General features: G+C 45.9%; 1 protein-coding gene across 1 annotated transcript in view; it reads left to right on the plus strand.

The window, feature by feature from the left end:
- Positions 1 to 15,784, plus strand: part of hivep2a (HIVEP zinc finger 2a) — a 177,644-nt gene extending 161,860 nt beyond the window's left edge. Inside the window, exons 8-11 of the mRNA XM_067988549.1 lie at positions 6,247 to 6,422; positions 9,429 to 9,530; positions 11,789 to 12,720; positions 14,899 to 15,784. Of these exons, the coding sequence (XP_067844650.1) occupies positions 6,247 to 6,422; positions 9,429 to 9,530; positions 11,789 to 12,720; positions 14,899 to 15,783 (2,095 nt within the window). The 3' untranslated portion in view covers position 15,784. The remainder of the gene's footprint in view (positions 1 to 6,246; positions 6,423 to 9,428; positions 9,531 to 11,788; positions 12,721 to 14,898) is intronic.
- Positions 15,785 to 16,280: the final 496 nt, after the last annotated feature.

Here is a 16,280-nt window from a genome sequence, read left to right on the forward strand (position 1 = left end):
GAAATTAATCTTTAATTCCCGGAGACCCCGGGGCAATCCTGGAAGGTTGGCAACCCCCTCGTAGCCAAGCCCCTGACCAGCTGACTTTTACTCTTTCTATCTGGGTACCGATGGAGAGCAGGAGCCCAGGCCGATCTCACCCCCCCACCCTACGCTCTCTGGCCTAAGGCTGTTAAGACTGGTCCTTACGTTCCCACAGCGATCGGCTAACTTAATCACGGATCAGAGATCGAATGTCCAACCAGCCTGATCTGTGTGTTTCCCAATACCACAGCAGACGGTGCATTCCTCCACTAAGGCCATGGTGAGGGGGAGCAGGTGGCAGGGGGGGGTGCGGGGGGTGCTGCTGCATTTTGTTCCTTGTGACTCGGCCACAAATTTTATCTTGGCGCAGAGTTCAAGGTGCGCTGATCTGCCCAAAAGTGTTTGCCCATCTTCTTTTGGGGGGCGGAGGAGCTGTCTACAAAAATAGTGCAGTGACGTAAAACCCAGCCAAGATGCATCTGCCTGAAACTAGATTTCTTAGAAAAGACCGTTGCTGTCTTAACTGACTGGTCCCAGTGTCCGGTGAATATCGTAACCCACAATATCTCTCATAGAACTATAGAGTGATGTTCGGCCCATCGTGCTCTTTGAAAGAGCTTTTCCAATTAGTCCCACCCCCCAGACCCCTGCAAATTTTTGCTTTCCAATTCCCTTTTGAAAGTTACTATTGAATCTGATTCCACCGTCCCTTCAGGCAGCGCGTTCCAGATCATAATAATTCAATGAGTAAAAAAAATCTTTCCTCATCTCCCCTCTAGTTCTTTTGCCAATTATCTTAAATCTTAATCCTCTGGTTACCGACCCTCCTGCCAGTGGAAACAGTTTCTCCCCATCCACTCTATCAAAACCCTTCATGATTTCGAACGCCTCTATTAAATCTCTCCATAACCATTGGAGGGAGGTGTGTAGTGGTGTTCCTCAGGGTTTGGTACTAGGACCAATGCTTTTCTTGATCTATATTAATGACTTGGACTCGGGTGTACAGGGCACAATTTCCAACTTTGCAGATGACACAAATCTTGGAAGGGCAGTGAACAGTGAGGACGGTAGTGATAGACTTCAAGAGGACATGGACAGGCTGGTGGAATGGGCGGACACGTGGCAAATGAAATTTAATGCTGAGAAGTGATATATTTCGGTAGGAAGAATGAGGAATGGCAATATAAACTAAAGGGTATAATTCTAAAAGAGGTGCAGGAACAGATCTGGGGTTTTATGTGCACAAATCATTGAAGATGGCAGGGCAGGTTGAGAAAGTGGTTAAAAAAGCATACGGGATCCTGGGCTTTATAAATAGAGGCATAGAGTACAAAAGTATGGAAGCCATGATGAACCTCTATAAAACACTGATTCAGCCACAACTGGAGAATTGTGTCCAGTTCTGGGCACCGCACTTTAAGAAGGGTGTGAAGGCCTTAGAGAGGGTGCAGAAGAGATTTACTGGAATGGTTCCAGGGATGAAGGACTTCAGTTACTTGGATAGACTGGGGAAGCTGGGGTTGTTCTCCTTAGAGCAGAGACGGTTGAGAGGAGATTTAATAGAGATATTCAAAATCATGAAAGGTCTAGACAGAGTAGATAGAGAGAAACTGTTCCCATTGGCAGAAGGGTCAAGAACCAGAGGATAAAGACTTAAGGTGATTGGCAAAAGAACCAAAGGTGACATGAGGAAAATCTTTTTTACGCAGCGAGTGGTTATGATCTGGAATGCACTGCCCGAGGGGGTGGTGGAGTCAGATTCAATCGTGGCTTTCAAAATGGAACAGGAGTGAGTACTTGAAGGGAAAAAATTTGCATGTCTACTGGGAAAGGGCAGGGGATTGGGACTAGCTGGATTGCTCTTGCAGAGAACCGCACAGGCTCGATGGGCCAAATGTCCTCTTTCAGTGCTGTAACCATTCTACGATTCTATGATAACCTTCTCTGCTCAATGGAGAACAACCCCAGCTGCTCTAATCTCGAATCTACAATCAACTCGATTGAAGGGCCATTGTAAAGTGTCTCGTACCCCAATCTCAGCCCATTTCCAGCTATTTATCCAACTCTCACTTGAATTTGGTAATTCAATCAGCCCACACTGGCTCCCTAGGCAGTCTGTTCCATACATTCACCACCCTCCGCGTAAAGGGGTTAAATCTACACTCTCCTCTCACCCTTCCTCTAAAAGTTTCTGGAAAGGCTCTCTTAGAATCTGGTCATTATGAGTTGCGAATGGCTCTGGTTGCTATGGGTAGCAGATGGCTCTGGTCATTATGGGTAGTGAATGGCTCTGGTTGCTATGGGTAGTGAATGGCACTGGTTGCTATGGGTAGCAGATGGCTCTGGTCATTATGGGTAGTGAATGGCTCTGGTTGCTATGGGTAGTGAATGGCACTGGTTGCTATGGGTAGCAGATGGCTCTGGTCATTATGGGTAGTGAATGGCTCTGGTTGCTATGGGTAGTGAATGGCACTGGTTGCTATGGGTAGTGAATGGCACTGGTTGCTATGGGTAGCAGATGGCTCTGGTCATTATGGGTAGTGAATGGCTCTGGTTGCTATGGGTAGCAGATGACTCTGGTCATTATGGGTAGTGAATGGCACTGGTTGCTATGGGTAGTGAATGGCACTGGTTGCTATGGGTAGTGAATGGCACTGGTTGCTATGGGTAGCGAATGGCACTGGTTACTATGGGTAGTGAATGGCACTGGTTGCTATGGGTAGCAGATGGCTCTGGTCATTATGGGTAGTGAATGGCACTGGTTGCTATGGGTAGTGAATGGCTCTGGTTGCTATGGGTAGTGAATGGCACTGGTTGCTATGGGTAGTGAATGGCACTGGTTGCTATGGGTAGTGAATGGCTCTGGTTGCTATGGGTAGCGAATGGCGCTGGTTGCTATGGGTAGCAGTTGGCTCTGGTCAGTGTGGGTAGCGAATGGCACTGGTTGCTATGGGTAGTGAATGGCACTGGTTGCTATGGGTAGCGAATGGCACTGGTTGCTATGGGTAGTGAATGGCACTGGTTGCTATGGGTAGCAAATGGCACTGGTTGCTATGGGTAGTGAATGGCACTGGTTGCTATGGGTAGCAAATGGCACTGGTTGCTATGGGTAGTGAATGGCACTGGTTGCTATGGGTAGTGAATCGCACTGGTTGCTATGGTAATGAATGGTTCTGGTTGCTATGGGTAGTGAATGGCTGTGGTTGCTAAGAGTAATGAATGGCTCTAATTGCAATGGGTAGCGAATGGCACTGGTTGCTATGGTACTGAATGGCTCTGGTTGCTATGGGTAGTGAATGGCACTGGTTGCTATGGGTAGTGAATGGCACTGGTTGCTATGGGTAGCAAATGGCACTGGTTGCTATGGGTAGCGAATGGCACTGGTTGCTATGGGCAGCGAATGGCACTGGTTGCTATGGTACTGAATGGCACTGGTTGCTATGGGTAGCGAATGGCACTGGTTGCTATGGGTAGCGAATGGCACTGGTTGCTATGGGTAGCGAATGGCACTGGTTGCTATGGTACTGAATGGCACTGGTTGCTATGGGTGGTAAATTACTTTCACAACATATCGGTATTTATCTTGTCCATATTCTTTCATTGAAAGAAAATGATGTTTGGCTTTTCTCCCTCCACAAACAAGGATAAAAAGTTGGCCAAACACTTTTATTGCAGTCTGGTGCCACTTTCATGTTTTTTTGGGACAAATGAAAACACTCATCAAATTTAAAAAGTGGGAGCAATTTCTCGACAGGTGACTAGGCATTGGGAATCACAATTACTGACTGACTAACGCAGTGAACCGTTTAGAGGTTCCGGGGCCTCTGTACTGGCTCCCAACTGGCAAAACATCTGTCAAACCTCAGGAAGGCAGTGGTCTAATGCCCCATCTGGAGCACTGCAGCCAAGAGGGAGCCTGGATAGGACCATACAGCACAGTAGGAGGCCATTCGGCCCATTGTGACGGTGTCAGCTCTTTGAAAGAGCTATCCAAATAGTCCCACTTTCCCCACGGCCCTGCAAATTTTTCCCCTTCAAGTATTTATCCAATTCCCTTTGGCAAAAATAAAAATAAACTCCACGGGAGGTAAACACAATCAGCAATATTTTTCTCCCCTTTCAGGGACAAGAATGCATTGGTTGTGATCTTCCAGAATTCCCTAGAATCTACAATGGTCCCAGCAGATTGGAAGGTAGCAAATGTAACCCCGCTATTCAAGAAAAGAGGGAGAGAGAAAACAGGGAACTACAGGCCAGATGGCCTGAAATCAGTTGTAGGGAAAATGCAAGAATCTATTATTAAGGACGTGGTAACAGGGCACATAGAAAACCATAGTATGATAAGGCAGAGTGATCACAGTTTTATGAAAGGGAAGTTATGTTTGACAAATCTATTAGAGTTTTTTGAGGGTGTAACTAGCAGGGTAGATAAAGGGGAACCAGTGGATGTAGTTTTTTTGGATTTTCAAAAGGCATTCGATAAGGTGCCACACAAGAGATTGTTACACAAGATTGGGGCTCATGGGATTGGGGGTAATATATTAGCAATTGGTTAATGGACAGAAAACAGAGAGTAGGAATAAACGGGTCATTCTCAGGTTGGCAGGCTGTATCTAGTGGGGTGCTACAGGGATCGGTGCTTGGGCCCCAGCTATTTACAATCTATATTAATGACTTGGATGAAGGGACCGAGTGCAATGTATCCAAGTTTGCTGACGATACAAAGCTAGGTGGGAAAGTAATCTGTGAGGAGGATGCAAAGAGGCTGCAAAGGGATATAGACAGGTTAAGTGATTGAGCAAGAAGGTGACAGATGGAGTATAATGTGGGGAAATGTGAAATTATCCACTTTGGTAGGAAGAATAGAAAAGCAGAATATTTTTTAAAAGGTGAGAGATTAAGAAAGGTTGGTATTCAGAGGGATTTGTGTGTCCTTTTACACGAATCACAGAAAGTTAACATGCAGATACAGAAAGCAATTAGGAAGGCAAATGGTATGTTAGCCTTTATTGCAAGGGGGTTGGAGTATAAGAGTAAGGAGGTCTTGCTGCAATTATATAAGGCTTTGGTGAGACCACACCTGGAGTACTGTGTACAGTTTTGGTCTCCTTACTTAAGGAAGAATATACTTGCCTTAGAGGCGGTGCAATGAAGGTTCACTAGATTAATTCCTGGGATGAGAGGGTTGTCCTGTGAGGCGAGATTGAGTAGAATGGGTTTATTCTCTCTGGAGTTTAGAAGAATGAGAGATGATCTCATTGAAACGTATAAAATTCTTAGAGGGCTTGACAGGGTAGATTCTGAGAGGCTGTGTCCCCTGGTTGGAGAGTCTAGAACTAGGGGTCATAGGCTCAGGATAAGGGGTCGGCCATTTAGGACTGCGATGAGGAAGAATTTCTTCAGTCAGAAGGTTGTGAATCTTTGGAATTCTCTACCCCAAAGGGCTGTGGATGCTCAGTCGTTGAGTACATTCAAGACCGAGATTGATACATTTTTGGACACTAAGGGAATCAAGGGATATGGGGATCAGGGGGGAAAGTGGAGGTGAGGTAGAAGATCAGCCATGATCTTATTGAATGGGGGAGCAGGCTCGAGGAGCCATTTGGCCTACCCCTGCTCCTATTTTGTTACGTTTCGTATGTTCTTAAGAATCTGACCCTTCACCCTTTGATTTATTTGACACTTATCCGGAATATTAAACTCCAGCCCAGTTATTGGGGTTATTAACATCAGCAGAAGCAAACCCCAGCCGTCTGAATGAACATGGTTCAGTCCTGGATGTGATTAACAGCAGCAGAATCCAACCCCTGCACTCACATGTGAACTCGCTGGTGTGTCAGAAGGTTGGATGAATTAGTGACTCTCTTCCCACGCACAGAGCAGGCATCTCCCCATCAGGAGCCATTGAAAGTGGCCCAGGATCTTCCCGGATGATATATAAAGAATGTGTTCAAGAGGTTACTGAACCTGCAAGGCGAAGGGAAAGAGTTCTGCTTTAAATGCCTGATCCCAGACCATCCCAAACCAGCAAATATAAAGGATAACACAAGTGCAACAAGAGATGACTGATTCACACCGAGAAATGGATAGCTACTGTCTTCAGTTAGAACATTTAGGATTCTGGAGTAGTTTAGCAATCTATAGTTTGCCTTTCTATATAAAAAAACAGCTGTTTTTTCAGCTTCAAACTCTGTTCTTTTTTAATTTCCTTTGTCTCTGTAGGTATAAATCCAATGAAGACTATGTTTATGTGAGGGGGCGGGGTAGAGGAAAATATATTTGTGAGGAATGCGGAATTCGCTGTAAAAAACCAAGCATGCTGAAGAAGCACATCCGTACACACACAGATCTCCGACCCTTCATGTGCAAGTTTTGCAACTTTGCGTTCAAAACGAAAGGTAAGCTTTGCATCTGCTGGTTTGGGGGTTACTGTCGTTCGAACGCTCGCTCACCGAACAAGGGGCCGTCCTAAACGCTGATTGTGTCACACTTTCAAAGTAGAAACCTTTTCTCTTGAAGGTGCGTCATCTTGAATTGAGGGCTTGCAAGCAAACCGCAGGCCGGAACACCTGGCAAGACTCATTTCAAAGCTGCTGGTGATGAAGGGCGCAAGTGTCGCCATTCTTGAGTTGTTTCAAAGTCGTAGGGACGGGGGGAGGCCATTCAGCCCCTCGAGCCTATTCCTCCATTCAATTAGATCATGGCTGATCTGTATCCTAACTCCATTTAGCCGTCTTGGTTCCATATCCCTTAATACCCTTACCGAACCCACTTATCAATCTCAGCTTTGACATTTCCAATTGACCCCCAGCCTCAACAGCTTTTTGGGGGAGACAGTTCCAGATTTCCACTCCCCTTTGTGTGAAGACGTGTTTCCTGACATCACCCCTGAATGGTCTAGCTCTAATTTTAAGGTTTTGCCCTCTTTTTCTGGTCTCCCCCACCAGAGGAAATAGTTTCTCTCTATCTACCCTATCAAATCCTTTAATCATCTTAAACACCTCAATTAGATCACTCCTTAATCTTCTATACTCAAGGGAATACAAGCCTCGTCTGTGCAACCTGTCCTCATAATTTAACTCTTTAAGCCCCGGTATCATTCTGGTGAATCTGCACTGCACCCCCTCCAAGGCCAGTATATCCTTCCTGGTGTGGTGCCCAGAACTGAATGCAGTACTCCAGATATGGTCTTGCCAAGACTCTGTACAACTGAAGCATAATTACGCCCCTTTGTATTCCAGCCCTCTTGAGATAAAGAACACTCCATTAGCCTTTTTAATTATTTTAACATGGCAAAACCCTCCCAAAGCACTGGGTGGTCGGGTGCCCGTCCTGAGTAGGTGTAGGAAGGGTGGTTAGAGACGGGGAACAAAAGAGGTAAGCTTTAAAGGTGGGGAAGAGTTAACAGCAAGACAATGGGATTTGGGGAGGGAGTTCCAGAGTGTGGGAGCAAGACAGCTGAAGGCTTTGCTATTAATGGCAGAGCCTGGGGGGGGGTGGTGGGGGGCAGTGGGAGGTGGGGTAGGTAAGGGTATTAAGGGATACGGAACCAAGGCGAGTAAATGGAGTCAAGATACAGATCAGCCATGATCTAATTGAATGGCAGAACAGGCTCGAGGGGCTGAATGGCCTCCTCCTGTTCCTATGTTCCTAAAAGTGCTAGACTAATGCAAGTTGGTGTGAGGCAGATGACTTGCTCCCAGGTCTCCACCAATCTCACTGACTAATGAACCACTAAGTAATGTACTTTGCTCAGCCAGCTTGAGATCAACCTATGGTTTGAGAGCAAAGGAGTTAAACAAGACTGCAGAACCTATACCGGCTTAGACCCAGCTTTAAACTTGCGTGTGGCCGCATTTAAAAAGAATTCTTCCTTTGTCTTCTCGAAATAATAGGTCCTTTTGTTTTTCTAAATGAAATGAATTACATCAAACTTTTTTTCACCCGGGTTATTCCACACAGTTTTAATTTGAGGATAACTTACTTCAACAAAAATATATTCTGAATATTAACTATTCGTATTGTAAAATAATGTCAACAGTTAGTCGCACTCTTGGGTTGGGAACTTAGGATCCAGAGGAGGCCATTCAGCCCCTCGGGCCTGCTCCGCCATTCAATCAGTTCATGGCTGATCAGCACCTCAGCTCCATTTACCCGCCCTCTGGCTCCATATCCCGTGATGCCCTTACCTAAAAATATTTATCAATCTCGGTCTTGAAAGCTCCAATTGTCCCCCAGCGTCCACAGCCTTTTGGGGGAGAGACTTGATTCCAAGATTCCAAGACTCGAGCACATAAATCCAGGCCGACATTTCAGTGCAGTACTGAGGGATTGCTGCACTGTCATCCTTTAGAGGAGATGTTTACAGCGAGGCTGCGAACGCCTGGCCCGGTGATTCAGATGGATATTAAAGATCCTGTGGCACAACTCAAAGATGAGCAAGAAGTTTTTTTCCAGCACCCTGGCCAACATTCCTTCTCTTAATGAGCACTATCGAGAGACAGAGAGAGAGGGAGAGAGGGAAAGAAACAGCTTAAGTAGTCGAGCCTTATTTTGCTGATGGTGGGACTTAACCGTGTGCCAAATGACTTGCGTGTTTTTTTTTGACTCCACAATAACAGTGAGCAGAGCCTCAGCTCCTACGGAGCAATTCGTTGCATGTAAGGCTCCTTTGAAACGTTTGCACGATAAGACATCATAGCCATACAGGTCTTCCTCTTTTTCTTGACAGTGCAAGCTGTTTAGGCTTCATCATAAGATCATAGAATCTTACAGCACAGAAGGAGGCCATTCGGCCCATCGTGCCTGCGCTGGCTCTTTGGAAGAGCTATCCAATTAGTCCCACTCCCCCGCTCTTTCCCCGTAGCCCTGCAGATTTTTTCCCTTCAACTATTTATCTAATTCCCTTTTGAAAGTTACTATTGAATCTGCTTCCACCGCCCTTTCAGGCAGCGCGTTCCAGATCATAACAACTCGCTGCGTAAAAAAATGTTTCCTCATGTCGCCTCTGGCTCTTTTGCCGATCACCTTAAATCTGTGTCCTCTGGTTACCGACCCTTCTGCCACTGGAAACAGTTTCTCCTTATTCACTCTATCAAAACCCCTCATGATTTCGACTCCTCTTGAAACGGTGGACTGAAATATAACAGAATAAGCAGGCTGTTAGTAAATTAATACATCCATTGGCACTTAATAAAAATGTTTTAATTTGTGGAGCTCCTTATTTTAAATTTATTACTGTAACGGGGACGGAACTGAATGAGTCACTCTTATCAGTTACAAGTTTGAAGTGTGGCATGCTGCGCGTTTCGGAAGACATGGGTAGACCTTGGCGACCATCGCTGTTTTTTGCAGACTAATTATCTCTGTATGGTTACTTTATTGTAATTTTTTTTTCTGTCTAGGAAACCTGACAAAGCATATGAAGTCAAAGGCCCACACTAAAAAATGCCTCGAGCTGGGAATAGCTGTAACCTGCACAGATAACACAGACACGGAAGAAGCAGGCAAGTGAAATGCTTTTCTTCATTTCATCATTATTTCCTAGTATCTTAGAATCTTACAGCACAGAAGGAGGCCATTCAGCCCATCGTGCCTGTGCCGGCTCTTTGAAAGAGCTATCCATTTAGTCCCACTCCCCACTGTCCCCCTTGCTTTTTCCCCATAGCCCTGCAAATCTTTCCTTATCAAGTATATGTCTGCTTCCCATTTGAAAGCTACTATTGAATCTGCTTCCACCGCCCTTTCAGGCAGTGCATTCCAGATCACAACAACTTGCTGTGTAAAAAAAATTTCTCCTCATCTCCTCTCTGGTTCTTTTGCCAATTACCTTAAATCTGTGTCCTCTGGTTACCGGCCCATCTGCCACTGGAAGCATTTAATCTATCAAAACCCTTCATTGTTGAGAGCATCTCTATTAAATCTCTCCTTAACCTTCTCTGCTCCAAGGAGAACAATCCCAGCTTCTCCAGTCTCCCTGCTAAACTGATGTCCCTCATCCCTGGTACCATTCTAGTAAATCTCCTCTGCACCCTCTCCAAGGCCTTGACATCCTTCCTAAAGTGTGGTGCCCCTTACAGCCAACAAAAAAAAAGCAACACTCTGGGCTGAATTCATACACTGGCCTCGAGCTGGAAAGGCAGTTTTTGTGACCAACTGCACTGCCCCGCTCTGCCCAGTATGTGAGAATCTTAAAATTAAAAGTTAGGATTAAACAGGGAGGTCATGCAGAGATTTTCTTACATAAAGGCTAATAGACTGTGAGTATGTTACCAGGGAAGGGGATTGAAGCAAATAGTATAAATAGAAATTAGAAGCATTCTAGGGAGAAAGGGATATGGTGAGTATTTGGGTAGTGGAATCAAGATCGATCAAAAAGAGATGGGCTTGATAGGCTGTTTCCTGTTCCTTAATTACCTTAATTGGGGCTTCACGTTTGGTACCTGGATTCTGCATAGTCTGTCAGGTTCTGTAAATTACATAGAATCACATAAAATTTACAACACAGAAACAGGTCGTTTTGCCCAACTGGTCTATGTCGGCCTCTATGTTCCACGCGAGCCTCCTCCCTCCCCTCTTCGTCTAACCCTATCAGCATAACCTTCTATTCCTCATGTGTTTATCGAGCTTCCCCTTAAATGCATCTATGCTATTCGCCTCAACCACTCCTTGTGGTAGCGAGTTAAACAATGTTATCAACTTCTCTTCGGTCTAAATCCTAATACGGGTGAATTCCTGCAGGGGATTCTCCCGATTGTTCATTCACACCCGGTTTCCCAGGGTTTCTGTGGACCTTCCCTCAAAGTTACAGCGGACAATTGGGGAGAACCGCCCCGTGAAAATTCACCCTCTGTGATGTCACAGATTCTGCGCTGTCTCTGCAGCCTTAAATGTAATGGATCTCGGTGAAAGCTGCATGTGGAGAATTTAACTTGGTTGCTTTCAATGGAAATTGTCATTAAAAACACAAAAATTATTGACTGCAAACTTTTTAGCTACGTTGGAATTGCCAAACGAGAAAAGACCAAGGTCCATCTGGTTCGCCTTCTACCATCCTGGTTGTCGCATGATACAACGATAATGGAATTGTTGACTAATCATAGCGATCAATCTCTATCATTTAGGCTACAACAGACCCAGACATGAGGCGAGGAAAACCCCCAGTGGTGGAGAGCTGTGGGAACCAGAGGTCCAAAGTCACCTGTGCCTCCCAAGAATGTTGCACTCACCACATGTCATGACTCAAATTACTCCTATTACGAGATAGTGGCATTGTGTAAATGGCATGATTACCCTCAACTAGCAGAATCCGTGTTTTGACTACCCTTTGCACAAGATCTTCCCCGTATTGGCCAGTCTTAGTTGGGACCTCAGGAGATAGAGTGAAAACAAAGAGTAGCATGGATCAACTTTGAGAGTTAACAGTCTATGGAGATACTTTATTCCAAGGGTGACGTAGTCCTTTTAGGTGAATAACTGCCAACGAGTTAACAATATTAAACTATGTTGGAAAAGAGGCTGGTGGGGGAGGGGGATAATTTTCAACTTCACCACCTGGGCTGTAATTTGGCAGAGCCAAATCTCCCGCCAATTGTAGATCCCGTCCAATCTTCATTGATTTCAGGCGGGTTTTACAACGGGCGGGCGATCCTCTCCAACAGTCTAAATTGAAGTCTAAATTGCCTCGCTTGGTCTTCCATTATATTGAAATATCTCGAGCCAGTGCACTAAACTCAATGTCAAACCTTTTTATTTCTTCCCTCAGGAATTACAGATGAGACCGATAAAGATGCATTGAGTGGAGTTCCAGTCCTGCACCAGTTTTCAGATCCTGACGAATCTGATGGAGTAGAGGAGGAGGGAGATGAAGATGATGATGACGAGGACGATGATGACGAAGACCGACAGGGAGATAGTACTCCAACTACAAGATCTCGAAGTACAAGCCCACTACCATGTAGTTCCAAACCATCGTCTGTCACTTTTAACATTGCTTCGCCCTCTGCATTTGACGTTTCACACTCAAACAATCAGTCTTCCCTCATTAGTTACTTGGTTACGTTACCTAGAATTCAAGTAACTCAACTAATACCACCCAGTTATTCACATGCAGGAACTCCGCTAACAGACTATCAGAGACATTTACATAATAGGTTGACGGAATCAGTTGAGTACAAAGATAGACTAGACATACCGTCTTCAACAAATGTGTGGCTACCACGGACTGAAGACGCATCTTCTAAAGAGGATAGTTCTAGAGAAATGTCCCCTTCAGGAGATACAAGTTCAAGTACGCAAACATCGCCAGGCTATGATGGCTCTCCAGGAAGAGAAGTGTCACCAACTTCACGCAGGTACTTGTCTCCAAGAGACCTTTCACCCAGAAGACACCTGTCTCCCAGGAGAGAGATATCGCCAATAAGACACCGATCGCCGAAACGGGAAACCTATCTGAGCGAATTGTCTCCGAGAAGGGACGTTTCCCCACGGAGGCACTTCCTTCCAAGAAGAGAGATTTCTTCGCCAAGGCAGCTCTCCCCTGTGAAAGACATCTCCCCAAGAAGAGAATTGTCTCCAAGGAGAGACTACAGAGAAAGGAGCCACATGCCATTGATGAGAGCAACATCACCAAGGAGAGGTTCATTCCAAAGTGGATATTTGATGGGACAGTACATGCAGCATTCAGAAATGAACCTGGTGAGTATATGAACTGATGTGAAGTACTTGGTTAAAAATGCACATTTTAAAGATGGAGAAGATGTATAAAGTGTTGCAATTTTATAGTACTATACATAACCATTCTCTGTAATTTGTAATTATCTACAACAGCTTGCACTTATATAGTGCCTGCTCTTCTTCGAAATAGTGCCATGGAATCTTTTACGTCCAACTGAGAGGGCACACGGGGTCTTGGTTTAACACCTCATCCAAAGGAGGGCATCTCCAACAGTGCAGCGCTCCCTCAGTACTGCACTGGGAGCGTCAGCCTAGATTATGCGCTCAAATCTCAGGAGTGGGACTTGAACACACAACCTGCTGACTCAGAGGCGAGAGTGCCACCCACCAAGAGGAAGGGTGACGGGTGATGCAAGTGACATGAAATGAAGCGTTTCCTTCCAGTTTTAGATTAGTGGTGGTTCATTTAGTTCAGTCAGAATACAGCATGGCCTAGAGTTTCCGCTAGATTGTGCTGGTTTCATCCTCACAGTCCATCCAAACCAGGGCGAAAGATCACGGAATTTCTGTTTACGCTGGGCGTAAATTCTGTCCAGCGTAATTGGAGTTTCTGCGATCTTCTTGCTGCGCCTGAAGCCGGTTCCGCGCACAAAACTGGCCGCGCCCCCAGATCGAAATAAGGCGGATGGCGAGTTTCTGCCGTTTGTGGCCGTTCGAGGAGGGTTTTCAAATTGAGCTCATTTTCTTAGGCGCACAGGCACAAGTAGGCACGTTTTTAAAGTTTTTACATATTAAAAAATATTTAATTTACTGACTATACACCAATGAAATTGGTCAGTATAGTTTTTTTTAAGTCGTTTTCAGTGATTTAAAATCAGGTTACTCACAGGTGGAAGACGAGACACTGATTAAAAATGCTTATTTTTGGTGATGAACCCATTCCCAGCTGTATTAACAAAACTGGACCAGGTTCCCACTCTTAAATACATCAAGGAATATTTTTTAATGCCAAGAAAAAAATAAGAAACGGTTTTGTTCTCTTACGCTGCCCGATTGTGCTGGTCCATGGAAGATTTTACATTTGTGATTTGCAAATGCGTTTTAGCGGAAACTTGAACTGTTACCTAACCAGGGCAATTTCAAGCACAATTTGCTCCCAATTTTCCGATTGGGCCCAGAGCGGGAAACTCTACCCCAAGGAGTCTAAAAACCAGCTGCGTTCAGAATCCTGCCCCCATCCCATACGGGTACAAAAGTTGCAAGTAGAAGTTTGGTTGCGTCCTAGACTGAAATAGACAGTTTCCTAGAAGTAAAGGGAATTAGGGGTTACGGGGAGCGGGCAGGAAATTGGACATGAATTTAGATTTGAGGTTAGGATCAGATCAGCCATGATCTTATTGAATGGCGGAGCAGGCTCGAGAGGCCGATTGGCCTACTCCTGCTCCTATTTCTTATGTTCTTATGTTTTTATGAGAGAAGCCAAGCCGTACAATGCGATCCCGAGCAACTGTGTGGTTCAGTTTGTGTGTGTGACTGTGAATTCCTTTTGGATTCAGCCGACAGTCATTCAAATGCACAAAGACCCGGCAAATGTTTTCTGGCGTATTTAATGACCACGCGTTGTTCAAGTAAGAGAACAGGTCCACTTATAAAGAGAACAAGTCAGGCCAGTTAACTCCCACAGTTGTTAATAATATAAGAAGAAAACAGCTGCAAATATAAAGATTATAAAGATCTAAAATATAGTTTAGTATTAGACATTGCAAACCATTTTATTATTTCTCCTGTTCAAGGGGCTGGTATAGTCTAATATCTACTGAAACTGTATATAATATTTATTCACCTGCCAATCTATTCAATCATTTTTTTTTGCATTTAAAGCCTATAAGAAGGTCTGTTGTCAGTACTCTGCCACTTTCAAAGACAAGGAGGCACAGGATAAATCCAAATGCCAAAAAACTTTGAAAAAAGGTTATTCTGGGCATACTATCAAAAACATACCTGGACGACCAAGTCAATGAAGATATTCCTGAGGCAATAGGGACCCAGGCAGTGAGGGAGTGTGTCCGTGAGGCGCGGAGGGGAAGCGGATGTGGGCGATCGCACAAGCTGCTGTCAGATGACTACAAAGGGCACTGATTTTTCTTTCAATGTCCTTTCTATTTTAGTTTTTAAACTTTTCATCTTTTTACTATACAGAGACAATCTCGCCAGAACTCGTACGATAACAGCAGAATGATGCCTTGGGGTTCGTACCCTGTCCGTGAGAATGCCCAGGGAGAACAAGGTCACCCCATCCTTTCTGAGGGACAGCAAAGTTGCCTCTTCAGCCACCTTCCTTTGCACTCCCAGCAGCAAGTGAGGGCCCCATACCAAATGATTCCCATTGGTGGGATCCAGATGGTCCACTCTGAGATTGCTGCTTTCCCTGGTCTGCTCCCGGCTTCTCAGCTCCCACTGCAGCTGAAGCACCGCGAAGAGAGCATCATTGACGAAGCCACCCACTGCGTCATCGAGAGCATCAAGGAGATGGACATCTTTTCCAAGTCGGACGACGTGCAGATGACCTCTCCGATGGCGATGGCCCCACCAGCGCCCACCGCCCCCGCCGTTTCTTTCGGGATGGCTTCCTCCGGAGCGAGGGAGTGTCGGACGATAGGGGAGGAAACGTACAACCGGGTGGCCGAGGAACGGCAGGAGCACCGGACGTTCCAGGCCGGCCCCGAAGCGACGAGCCCGGCTGCAACCAGGGCGGTTATCGCCCAGTCCAGGCTGGACGAGACGATGAAGACCTTCGAGCGGCGCCGGCGAGAGGCGGCGGCGAGCGGGCAGGGCGCCCCCAACCGGTCGGGCACGGAGCACTTTAGCGGAGCCGAGGGAGAGCGCTACCCCCCACCCGCGTCGCCCCCTCCTTTCGCCCACGGCGCCAGCACCAACCACCATCACCAGCACCACCGGCCACTGTTCGGTCACCAGGCCACACTGGAGGAGAGAGACTCCAGGACAAGAAGCTTGGAAACAGGGAGCGACCTAGACTGCGACGGCAAGCATTGCAAGAAATCCTACCGTCTGGGTTCCCAGTGAAATGGGGGGGGGGGGGGGGGGGGGGGGGGAGGGAGGTGGGGTGGGGGTGGGGGGCATGCCAGCTGCTGCAACCTTTGTCTGTCCGTGGTCTAGACTTACCTTGCGAAGTGTATGGAAATATTTTCTATTTGTATGTTTAAAAAAAGAACCCTGACCAAACTTAACTCACAGACTTATTTTGTTGTCCTGTTATGTACTTTATTTTATTTTTTTTTTGAGATGTTGCAGATATTTTGTGCCTTTTATTTCCGCTCGTACTCTTGTATGCAGACGACGACAAAAAAAGAGGGGAGAGAGAGAATTTGTACATATTTTAGAACTTGTGTACCTGCTTAATAATTGTAATGTTTTCTCTTTAGAGCACTTGGGGAGGTGGGGGAGGGAGGGGGGGGGGTCTCGAATGATGTGAATGATTTGAAACGGTTTATTTTTCTGGGTTGGGCTGGGGGAGTGGGGTTGCGGGGCGGGGGGGAGACATCGTTATATATGTGAGGTTG

This window comes from Heptranchias perlo, chromosome 8, assembly GCF_035084215.1.
Source record: "Heptranchias perlo isolate sHepPer1 chromosome 8, sHepPer1.hap1, whole genome shotgun sequence".
Lineage (NCBI taxonomy): Eukaryota > Metazoa > Chordata > Chondrichthyes > Hexanchiformes > Hexanchidae > Heptranchias > Heptranchias perlo.